The 11,423-nt window shown below is 39.7% G+C and overlaps 1 protein-coding gene across 2 annotated transcripts in view; it reads left to right on the top strand.

The window, feature by feature from the left end:
- Positions 1-6: 6 nt before the first annotated feature.
- Sik2 (salt inducible kinase 2) overlaps positions 7-11,423 on the top strand; it is a 120,181-nt gene continuing 108,764 nt past the window's right edge. For both annotated transcript variants that reach the window (XM_029563406.1, XM_008832802.3), the window contains exon 1: positions 7-284. In XM_029563406.1, the coding sequence (XP_029419266.1) occupies positions 150-284 (135 nt within the window). In that variant the 5' untranslated portion in view covers positions 7-149. The remainder of the gene's footprint in view (positions 285-11,423) is intronic.

Here is an 11,423-nt window from a genome sequence, read left to right as displayed (position 1 = left end):
GGGCCCGGTGCCGCGGCAGGGAAGAAGCGCAGGAGCGAGCGCCGCGGCCGTCGCCCGGACCTCAGCCGCCTGCCCGCCGCCCGTCGCCCGCTCCTCGCCGGCTCGCTGGCTCGCGCTCCCCTCGCCGAGTCCTGCAGCGGGGGCCCAGCATGGTCATGGCGGATGGCCCGAGGCACTTGCAGCGCGGGCCGGTCCGGGTGGGGTTCTACGACATCGAGGGCACACTGGGCAAGGGCAACTTCGCCGTGGTCAAGCTGGGGCGGCACCGGATCACCAAGACGGAGGTGCGGCCCGCGGGACCGAGAGGGGGTGGCTGCCGTGTGGCTGGGACTCGCGGGGGAGGGGGGGCGGCGAGCAGCAGCAGTAGCCGGGGCCGGGCGGGCCTGGGACTGAGGGGACCCAGGGGCGCAGGTCGGGGGAGCTTCGGGAACACACACGCTGCTTGATCGCTAGCCTCCCACTCGGGGCCGCGACCTGGTCTGTGGACTCGGCTCCCGAGCCCAAGTTCCGCGTCTTCCTCGCCCTCGGCTGGGGGTGGGGTGTGAGGGGAAGTCTCGGTGCTCCGGGGTACCGATGCCGGTGGCCCGAGCAGGGACCGCCTGCCACCCGGCTCTGTGCGCGGGCCCCGGCGTGCAGCCGGCCTGTGGGCGGCCCGCCATGCATCCTCGCTCCTTGGGGCTCTGGTTGGGTGCCTGGCTAGCTTGATCTCTCGCCGGAGGTGTCTATAGAATACTCCAGACAATAGAACTGGTTAAAGATGGTCATCTCGTCTTGCACCGTGGGCGGCTTGGTCCTGGCGGTATGGGGTTGTCCCTTGTCTAGGTGTTCAATTCCTTTAGCCACATCAGATGGGCTGTCTACACCGAAAGCCGTCCTCTGCTTCCTGACGGAGACTCCAGCATCCCCCTGCGTGTGCATTCTAATGCACTGCACATATCTTCTCCCAAGTCTCTGTTCTTACCTAACCCCCCCTTCACTGCCTCAAGCTGCTCTCCTGAGGTCTCTATTTTAAGATGTGCAAATTAAATACCTTTGGAAAAACGATGGAAACAGAACCAGTCTTTAGAATACAACCTAGTGGTTTTGGCTGCTCCGTTCTGCCTTGTGATTGCCGCTGGACTTTCACCTTTTCTCGATTTCTTCCCCTAGTTTTCATCCTGGGCAGGTTCCCCCCCCGCCCCCCAGTGACACGAAGGTACAAGTCTTTGAATGCAGAACTTTTTCAGAATGACTTATATAAGGCGAAGGGCGTTTGAATACCCGAGTGTTGTCTTAGCACTTAGAAGTTTTGCGTCATGTCCCTTTCCATAAAGGTGCATGCGTCTGTCATTTAGTCGTCTCTTTTTGTCCTGATGAACTGATCCCTGAAGCCACCTCAATCTGACTTATGTGGGACACCGGGACCAAGATCACAAATTTTACTCTCGCAAATTTACCAGTGTTAGTAATTTAGATGGCTTGTAATGATAATGAAGCATATTGACATTACTAAATTTTTGCATTTCTTAATCTGATCCCAGCATATTTAAAAACGAATAAAACTGTTTCATTTTTGTAAAGAGCTATGGCCAAATGTCATGCCATTTTCCCCTACGTTAGGTAAAAAGGAAGCTTCTTATAAGCATATTTTTATGAGACCTTTGCAATGACTGTCAAAAATGGCATATTACAGAGGTTCTCTGTACTTTTGAGTTATATTGTTATGTGGGTGAATACCAGATCCGTAAATTTATAATTTCTTTCTTATTAGCAGTATTTGGTGGTCAGCTGTTATTTAACATCGAATTTAGTCAGTCTGGTATTTGAGAACTATTTAAGCCAAGCTGATGGTAACTGACATTCTCTGGTTGTTTCTCATGCTGTCCCTTTCCAACTGGCAGTTCTTAGTGAGAGGCCTAGGGGGCACTGTGGAGTAACAGTGCCTTTAACTGTCAGATCAGTTGCATTTGTAATTGAAGTCACCAGTCAGGTGGTGAAAGAACACTCAGACCCTAAAGTGTACGTGAGGTCTGTGTAAGATGGTTTTATGTTAAGAGCCAAAATTTTAGTCCTTCCTTGTGCTTTTCGAAAGAAATTATTAATTAGAATGTAAGAAGAATAGTGTGAATTTTGGGTGGGTGAGTTGAGATTTGTGGTAATTTGGTGATGCTAAGGCACAGGAGAGGTGCAGTTACTGTTCAGAAAAGATTTTGTAGGTCTTAAAATTTGAGTAGTTGCTTTGGGAACTTTTCCAAGGAATTTACATTAAGAGCATAGATACAGTTGTTTCTTAAAGTACACCATTTGTTTTCACGGAGGTGTTTTTTTCCCCCTTGAGCAATAATTGTTCTTTATTCACTGAATAAATATTTGTGTCTTTGAAAAATGCAACTACTATACAAACTATAAAGAGTGAAAATGTCAATGCTTTTGCATTATTTTAGATTCTCATTGCTTAGCATACTACAGCAATTACAGCGAGAACAGTTAATAGAGGATAAAGAAAATATCAGCCAAATATGATTATACTATCAGTTATGACAGCTCCTTTATATACTGTTCTTTAGCATCAGCATAAACTTATGTGTTTTAAAACTTGGAGATCTTTTTTTCCTCCAGGTTTGATCCCGAGGCAATTAAAAAAATAGAATTTCGGGGCTGGAGAGATGGCTTAGTGGTTAAGAGCACTGACTGCTCTTGCAGAGGACCCAGGTTCAATTTCCAGCACCCACATGGCGGCTACAAACCATCCTTAACTCCAGTTCCAAGGGGAATCCGAAGCCCTCTCTGACCTCTGTGGCAATGCACGTCACGTGTGCACTCACATACATGCAGGCAATACATTCATACACATAAAATAAAAATAATAAATAAAATATTTTTAAAATTTTTTTTCCTCTGTGTGTGTGTGTGTGTGTGTGTGCGCGCGCACACACGCATATGCACTGATCAGCGGACAACTTGCAGGAGTCGGTTCTCACCTAACACGTGAATCCCGGGACTGGAACTCAGGTCTTCAGGCTTGGCAGCAAGTGCTTTTACCCTCTGAGACATCTCAGCCACCCCTGCGACAAATTTTAGGGCTTAGTTTATACATGTATATTGTGAACAGTTGAATCCTTTTTATTTTTATTTTATGTGTATGAGTCTGCATGTATGTGAGTGCACATGGTCGTCCAGTGCCTCGGAGGTCAAAAGAGGGCTCCGGATTGGAATCTGGAGTTAAGGATGGTTCATAGCCACCATGTGGGTGCTGGGAATCAAACCTGGGTCCTCTGCAAGAGCAGTCAGTGCTCTTAACCGCTGAGCCATCTCTCCAGCCCCTGAATCCTTTTATTTCTAATTGATTCTTCTCTATCTTCTTATCACTCAATAAAAATATTTTTTTTTGCAGAGCTTAGGAGATTGAAGTCTGTTTCCCTTTTAGGGAAAAAAAATAGACAAAAGAAACCTTCATTTTGGTCTTATCTATCAAGTAGCTTAACACTAAGAAATATAATTACATCATCCGAAGCAGTATTCATGGGTTAGAACTCTGTAAATTTTGCACACAAAAGAGAAGGCAGGGGGTGGTAGAATCCAGCTTCCTAATGTAATATTTCATAAAATCTTTATATTGCTGGCTTGTGGCTTATGAATTACAGAAGCTAATTTTGTAAAATTAGCATAATGGGAAAAGAATAATACCATTTATGCTATTAAACTATTTTGGGCAACAGTGGTTGCTGGTTTTCTGTGCTGTGAATGTCCTTGAGTGGTATTTTATTAATACTATATTAGAAAGCAAATTTTCCCTTCTAGTTAACTGTATTGTTGGTTGGTTTTTAATTTTTTTTTAATGTTTTTGGTTCCTTGTTTGTTTGGATTTTGTTTAAGTAAAATTCCAGAGCAACTGCTTGCATTCTTTAATGCTCTGTTTACCTTTTGGTGAGGTGGCCCTCACCTTTAATCCCAGCGCTTAGGGAGCAGAGGCAGGCAGATCTGTGAGTTCAAGGCTAGCCTGGTCTACAAAATGAGTTCCAGGCCAGCTCGGGCTACAGAGAGACCCTGTCTGAAAAAGACCCAAGAAAAAGTTTAGCAAGGAATGAAGACAGAAAGTATACAATTCTTCTACTAATGGGAATAAGTTATTCTTAACATGTCACATTTCCTTTCAGTATTCTGTTTTGTTGAGATTGGGTCTCACTATGTAGCCCTGGCTAGCCAGGAACTTGCTGAGTAAACCTTAGGCTGGCCTGGATCTCAGAGATACGCCTGCCTCTGTCTCCTGAGAGCCACCAGTCCAGGCCCTCCTTTTAGTATTTTTTTAATGCATATTTTTTTTATGGGTGATAGCACATGTGCTTAAGCATTTTGCTTATTTTATATAACAGTTTAAGTAGTTTTATAGTATTCTAACTTGTGAATAAACCCCTTTTACCAAATAATTCTCCTGTTATTGAGTATTGTATCATTTCCAGTTTTCACTTAAGATAAACAATTGTAGATGTAACTCTGTGTCTGCATTTTAATGTAGGAAGAAGGAAATGATGGTAATTCTTAAAGAGAAATTACTAAGTGAGAAGCTATTGTTTTTACACGAAAGAATTAGGTGATTTTATTACTAAATCTATCTTGTTTATTATGAAAAATTAAGACATATAGGGAAATGACAACAATTCCCTGTAATATCACTACTCAAAGATAGCCATCGTTATTTTCAGATCTTCTCTATGACAGATAACTGAGTTTTCCTCAATAGCGCACTTGTTACCACATTGCTAACCTCCAGAGTACATACAGAGGGAAGCTTTCAGGAACTTCTCAGGTTCTGACAGCTGCCTTATCACAGCAAGCAGTGTAGAGCAGTTAGGGGTGTGGAGCAGTTAGGGGTGTGGAGATGTTGGGCTGCTTGCTCATCCCGGAGAGATCCTGGAATGCAGAACTAATGTGCAGTGCCTTCTGAAACTGCTTTTGTACACTCAAAAGCTTTCTGTGCATTTGGGGACTTTCAGGTTTGGGCATAATTCTCAAACTACTACCTTAAAATGAAGACTTTTTTAAAGCTTTCCAAAAATAAAGTTCAGAATTACATTTGTATACGAAAGGTAGAATCAGAGAAGGGCACATTACACTGTGATCATGGTGTTGCTTAAAGAGAGCTTTTTTTTTTCTTAAATATGTTTAAATTTTATGTTTTGCTTTAAAATTCTAGTACTCTTCAGTAGTCTTGGTATTAATTTTGTTCTGCCAAACATTTCCCATGTCAAGAAGGAGCTGTAGTATGTACAGTGAGCTGCCACCAAATACGTACTGTTAATGCTGTACCCAGCCTGTGATGAGCCTTCGCTGTGCATTGAACTAGGAATTCTATGTCACATGATGTATGTGCTGTGTTAGAATTGTTCTTTGGTTTCTTGGCCCTCAGACAAGTAATCATTGGCAAATTGTTCCACTAAATATTCTTTTTAATTGTTTCTTTAAAAAATTATTTTTTGGGGGAAAGGAGGACAAATGTGCAAAGGGTTGTGTTTCAAATGTTTAATTTTATTATTGTGTGTTTGTATGATGATGTGTGTATATGATGGGGGGGGTGCACATGCTGTAGCCTGTATGGAGGCCAAACAGCAATGTCGGGTTTGGTGCTCTCCTTCCACCTTTGCATGGGCTCTGGGGTGGAACTCAGGCCATTCGGCTCACACAGCAAGTGGTTTTACCCATTGAGCCATCGTCATTTTGCCCGCCCTAAGTTGTGTAAATTTTTTGTTCTGTAAATACTTTTAACTTTAACAGAGTTTAATGTGTTCTGATTTTATGTCCTCTGGGGAATTCTATCTCAGTACCAGGCAATTAAGAAAACATTTGGAAATCCTGAAACTGGCCTCTCTTTGAATTCACATGATCACAATTGATTTATGCCCAGTGCTGATTGCAGTTTCATTTCCTTGGAGTCAAATGGATTACAAATTTTTTTTTATGATCATTCTCTTTAATATACCTTTTTACCTTTCCTATGTCTATGTTTTTTAAATAAATTATAAAAGTATCTTCATGTAGAACATTCATGTAGAATACTTTCCCATCCTTTAAAGAGAAATAGCCTACATAACGAATTATTTAAAGATCAAAAAGACAAAGGAGAATTTCATGAGAAGACTCTTCATTTAAAACTTAAAATAATTCTTCAGAAAGATTAAGAAGTGTACCTTAGATGGGTTAAACTAAGAAACAGTCCTATATTATTTTAAGTGCTTCTTAAAAGTAAACTATTTATATTGTTTTCTCCCAGTTACAGAGATTATGCATGTTCCTTATAACCATTGTTGAAAAGCCTAAAGAGGAAACTAAGTACCTCACTTAGTCACTTAGCCAACTTACTTATCGATTCATATCCTCTTTGCGTGTATTTTATATGTTTGCAATAAAATTGATGTCATGTGTACATATAATCTATTTTCTATTTAGATTGTTAACATTTCTGAGGAATGATTAGGAGGAATCTTGCTCGTTACTCGCTATATTTTATTTAACCAACTTCCCATTACTGAGCATTTAATTTATTCCTTGCTCTTGCAGTTTCTGTAAAATATTTCTGAGGACATTCCTTTGCATACAATCATGTGCAAGTACCTGATTATTTCCTCAGGGCAATTCCACAGCAATGGAATGAATTGGAGAGAACCTTCATTGCCCGTCTTATGGCTTGAGGTACCAAATTACCCTCCACAAACACAATGCTTATTTTAATTTTCATTGGGAAAAGCACATCTTCTAGGAATACTATATTTAAGTCTGCCAGATCCATAAGGTTATTAGTTTTGGGTTTTTTTTTTTTTTCTTTTGGTCTTTTTAAGACAGTCTTCCTATAGCCCCAGCTGACCTGGAACTCACTGTGTAGACCAGGCTGGCCTTGAACTCACAGACATCCACCTGCCTCTGCTGAGATTAAAAGTGTGAGCCACCATGCCTGGCTTTAGTTTTGTTTTTAATTGGCAAAATTGCTTATTATCCTTGTCATTTTAATTTGTATTCTTTGTTTACTTTGAATATTATAGTATTATGTGATGGCTTATATGCATTTGTCTTGTGAAATGTTTTTGTCATTTGGCTCTTAATTGCATTGTCTTTTGTTGTGGAGTTTAAATTCTTTTTAAGGTAGGAAATGGTTTTTTAGTCACTTATAGTTTTAAAAATCTTCACTTTTTATGAATATTAAAAGCCATTTACCTTTCTTCTGATCTGTTTTCCTTACCTACTATTATAAAAAATTAAACTTTAATGAGGATTTGTTTTATTGTTTGTATAGTTTTATTTTAAAAATCAAATTACAGGGCCTAGAGAGAAGGCTCAGTGGTTAAGAGCACTGACTGCTCTTTCAGAGGACCCGGGTTCGATTCCCAGCACCCACATGGTAGTTAAAAACCTCCAGAACTCCAGTTCCGAGGGGATCCAATGCTCTCTTCTGACTTCCTCGGGCTTTTTATGACAGGTGCGTGCTTACATACATGCAGGCATAACACTCATGCACATAAAATAATTAATAAAATCATTTTAATTTTTTATTTATTATTTTTATTTTATGTGTGTGATTGTATTTCCTACATGTGTGTAGGTGCACCCATGTTGTGCAATGCCCAAGGAGGTCAGAAGCATGTGTCGGATACCCCCAGGACTGGAGTTACGGTGGTTATTAGCCACCATGTGGATGCTGGGGATCAAACCCGGGTCCTATGTAAGAGCAGTCAGTGCTCTTAACCGCTAAGCCATCTCTCCAGCCCCCAATTTAATTTTTTTTTTAAATCAAATTACACTGGGGGAATACTGAGTTTATTTGAGGGTAACTAGAGAATCCCATTTCCATTTTCCTTCTGACTTCTATGACTTTCAAAAATCCCTTCAGGATAGTCCACTCATTCACACTGACTTTTCAGTCAAATGATAGACTGGGTGTTGTATTTCTACCAGTGATTTGATGACTAGATGTTCCTTGGCTTATGAGTTTATGACCTAGTAAAGGCATTGCATATTGAAAATAATGTGAGTTGAAGTGCATTTAATACACCTAGCCTACCAGACATAGTACTTACTATATTTTACAGAATGCACTGTATTGGTTATTTATTCTTGTGTGATCTCCTGACTGACTGGGATTTCTACCTTGCTGCTGCTGCCAGCATTAAGAGGCTCACTTTGTGTATTGCTGGTCCAGGAAAAGATCAAATTTTCAAAGTACAGTCTCTCTTCAACCACTTCTAGCATCCTCTAAAGTTGAAAATTTTTGAGACATCAGAAGTAGAGAGCCATCTGTATAAGCTTGGAAAGAGTAAATTTTTTTTTCAAAGATATGACAGTGTGGTAAATAACACTACTTTTAGAACGAAGGTGTGGAATTAGTATGTTAGTTGTAAACAGCACCAAAGCAAATACTGAGAAGACAGGCAGTTGATCTCTTCTGATGTATCTTCAGAAGAATAGCTCATCTCGTCCAGTTTCTTTATGAAGTCCCCCAATGCTACTTTTGTGTGTGAGGGTTATTATACTTCATTTTCAAGTAACTTTTTCTAAAATTATCAAAAGTAAAATTTTTCTTTATAGTTTGAAAAGTGAAGAACAATTCTTTTCTCACTGTTTTAACGGTTTTCATTTCTGCTCTTACATTTGTGTTCTTGTCCTTGCAAATTCACATTTTATATAGTTATTGCTGTTATATGTATCCTTTGAAACTTAACGTTCTTAGAAACATTTCTACATGTAAGGCCTTAATTGACATAAATCATATAAAATAATCTGGCTCTGTTCTTGGGATATAGAAAATAGAATGGAAACAACATACTACACATATACTACACAGGTGGAGAAGTTAGTATTTACTATAAATCACACCATTTCATTTTTCTAGATTTTTTTTTTTTTTTGTCATTAGAAAGGAGTATGATGGGGCTGGAGAGATGGTTCAGTGGTTAAGAGCACTGACTGCTCTTACAGAGGTCCCATGTTCAATTTCCAGCTCCTTAACTCCAGTTCCAGGAGATCCAATGTCCTCTTCTGACCTCCTTGGTCACCGCATGACACAGGTGCACTTACGTACATACAGGCAGTACACTGATACACATAAAAAGAAAAGAAAAGAAGAAAGTAGTATGTGCTCACTGAAGAACAGTTAGAAGATAATAAAGCAGGACAGTGGAATAAGCCATGACTGCTCACTCACTGAGCTTTTGGTTGTATTTTCTCCAGTTTTCCCTGGTCTTTTCCTACTCATACCTTGTTTTGAAACTTCAGTGGTCTCCTGATTGTCTATTTTTTAAATTTAATCATTTTCGTATATTATTAGAAGGAACTGTTTATAATACTCACAAAAATTTACCACGGTTCTTGTAATTATTTTTACTTGTTTCTGTTTTTATACTTGTACTATATTGAATATATTTATACAAAAATCTTTGTTATTGATTCAAAGTATCCCCATCAAATTCTTTCTCAATAGCAGAATCCTTAGGCTTAATGGAATACATGAATTTTTTTTTTTTTTTTTTTTTTTTTGGGTCTTTTTGAGACGGGGCCCCCCTGTAGCCCCGGCTGCCCTGGAACTCACTTTATAGCCCAGGCTGGCCTTGAACTCACAGAGATCCGCCTGCCTCAGCCTCCCGAGTGTTGGGTTTAAAGGTGTGTGCCACAGTGCCTGTCAGAATACATGATTTTTAGTGTCCTTAAATTAACAAAGACTGAATTGCTTTCTAGAAAAATTATAACCTATTTTATATTCATACCAGTTATCTACAAAAGTACTATCTCAAGAAAACATAATCCATGAGGATATTTATCTTTCAGATTTTTAAAAATATTTTATTATTTTTATTTTATGTGTACAAGTATATTGCCTACATGCATGTGAGTGTGCCCGTGTCGTGCAATGCCATGGAGGTCAGAAGAGGTCTTTGGATTCCCCTGGAACTCGAGTTAAAGACGGTTCATAGCTGCCATGTGGGTGCTGGGAATCGAACCTAGGTCCTCTGTAAGAGCAGTTGGTGCTCTTAACCACTGAGCCATCTCTCCAGCCCCGATATCTTTCACTTTTTACAAATTTAAAAAGCAAAAAATTATATTCTTTGTTTAAAATTCACATTTTTTCTAGGCATTTCTGAGGTTGAATGTCAACTATACGGGATTCAGAATGATAACAATCTTTGTAGTTTATCCAGTATGCCCTCGTAAGTTATGAAGAAAGGCTTCCTTGTGTTCCCTAGTAGAAGGAATATTATTTTTGTATATTGCCATAAAATCCATTTTATCTTTTTTTTTTTTTTTTTGGTCTTTTTGAGACATGGTATCCCTGTAGCCCCAGCTGTCCTGGAACTCACTATGTAGACCGGACTGGCCTTGAACTCACAGAGATCCGCCTGCCTCTGCCTCCCAAGTGCTGGTATTAAAGGCGTGCACCACTACACCTGGCTATTTTATCCTTTTTAAGAGAATGCATGTATAATTAAGAATTAGCGAGTTGGATGACAAGAAAGAGATCTTTTGATTTATAGAATCTGGTCTTCTTGACTTTCTCGTGACCATGCAGATTTTTGTCCTCCGTTAAGAACGTTAGTAAGTAGGAGAAGGTTTGCAGAGAAATCTAAGTTCATACCTACCTTTACAGTACCGCAGCTTGTAAGGTAGAGACTTTTGCCATTTGAAAAATTCCAAAAGCTTTTATTAAAAATCAGATTTGTTCATTTTCCTTTCACAACTGTACTGAGATCCTTGAGACTGGGAATCAGATCTAATTCTTCTCTATCTTGTAAAATTAAAGTGCTATACAATTGGCAAAGTCACTGTCATTATTATTACAATTCTGAGAAGTTCTTGGCAAAGAGCTCCATCAAGTACAGCAGAGACTCCTCTCTGATCACAAAATCCTGTTCTTACTTCTGAGCCTTAAATTGGACTGTTTCTGTGCCTTTCCTGAAATTTAGGTGTGGCGCCCTATGACTAAGTTCTAACTAATGGTACGAACTGCCTTGATCCATCAAAACCTCCTGTGTGGGCCCTTCAGAGCTCTTTCCCCTTTTCTGTCTAGAATTAGACAACCTTCAGAGCAACCCTGGAAGGCACACCTTAAACACAGAAAAGCCTCTTTGAACCTCATAAGCATATTAATTACTTCACCCATCTAAGTCTGCTACATGAGCAACATGTGAACTTGTTGTGCTTGAATTATAATATAATTAGCTTTGTTAAAGCAGTTAGGCTACCCTTCTTACAAGGAACATGGGAACACATGCCCTTCTTCAGAGAAACCTAATCTCATGGGAGCCTTACCAACAAGGAACAATGTAAGGATATAATCATGCAGAGTTTTGAATGTATATAATCTGTAACCAAGGTAAAACTGAAGTGAGAATTGTCATGAATTTTTTTCTCATAAGAAAAGCTAAATAACAAGGTTTATAAAGTTTTCATTAAAGTTTATTTAG

The sequence above is a fragment of the Nannospalax galili genome, unplaced genomic scaffold (assembly GCF_000622305.1).
Source record: "Nannospalax galili isolate Female #2095 unplaced genomic scaffold, S.galili_v1.0 scaffold335, whole genome shotgun sequence".
Lineage (NCBI taxonomy): Eukaryota > Metazoa > Chordata > Mammalia > Rodentia > Spalacidae > Nannospalax > Nannospalax galili.
The sequence above is the reverse complement of the archived record's forward strand: the minus strand, read 5'-3'. Positions and strand labels throughout refer to the sequence as shown.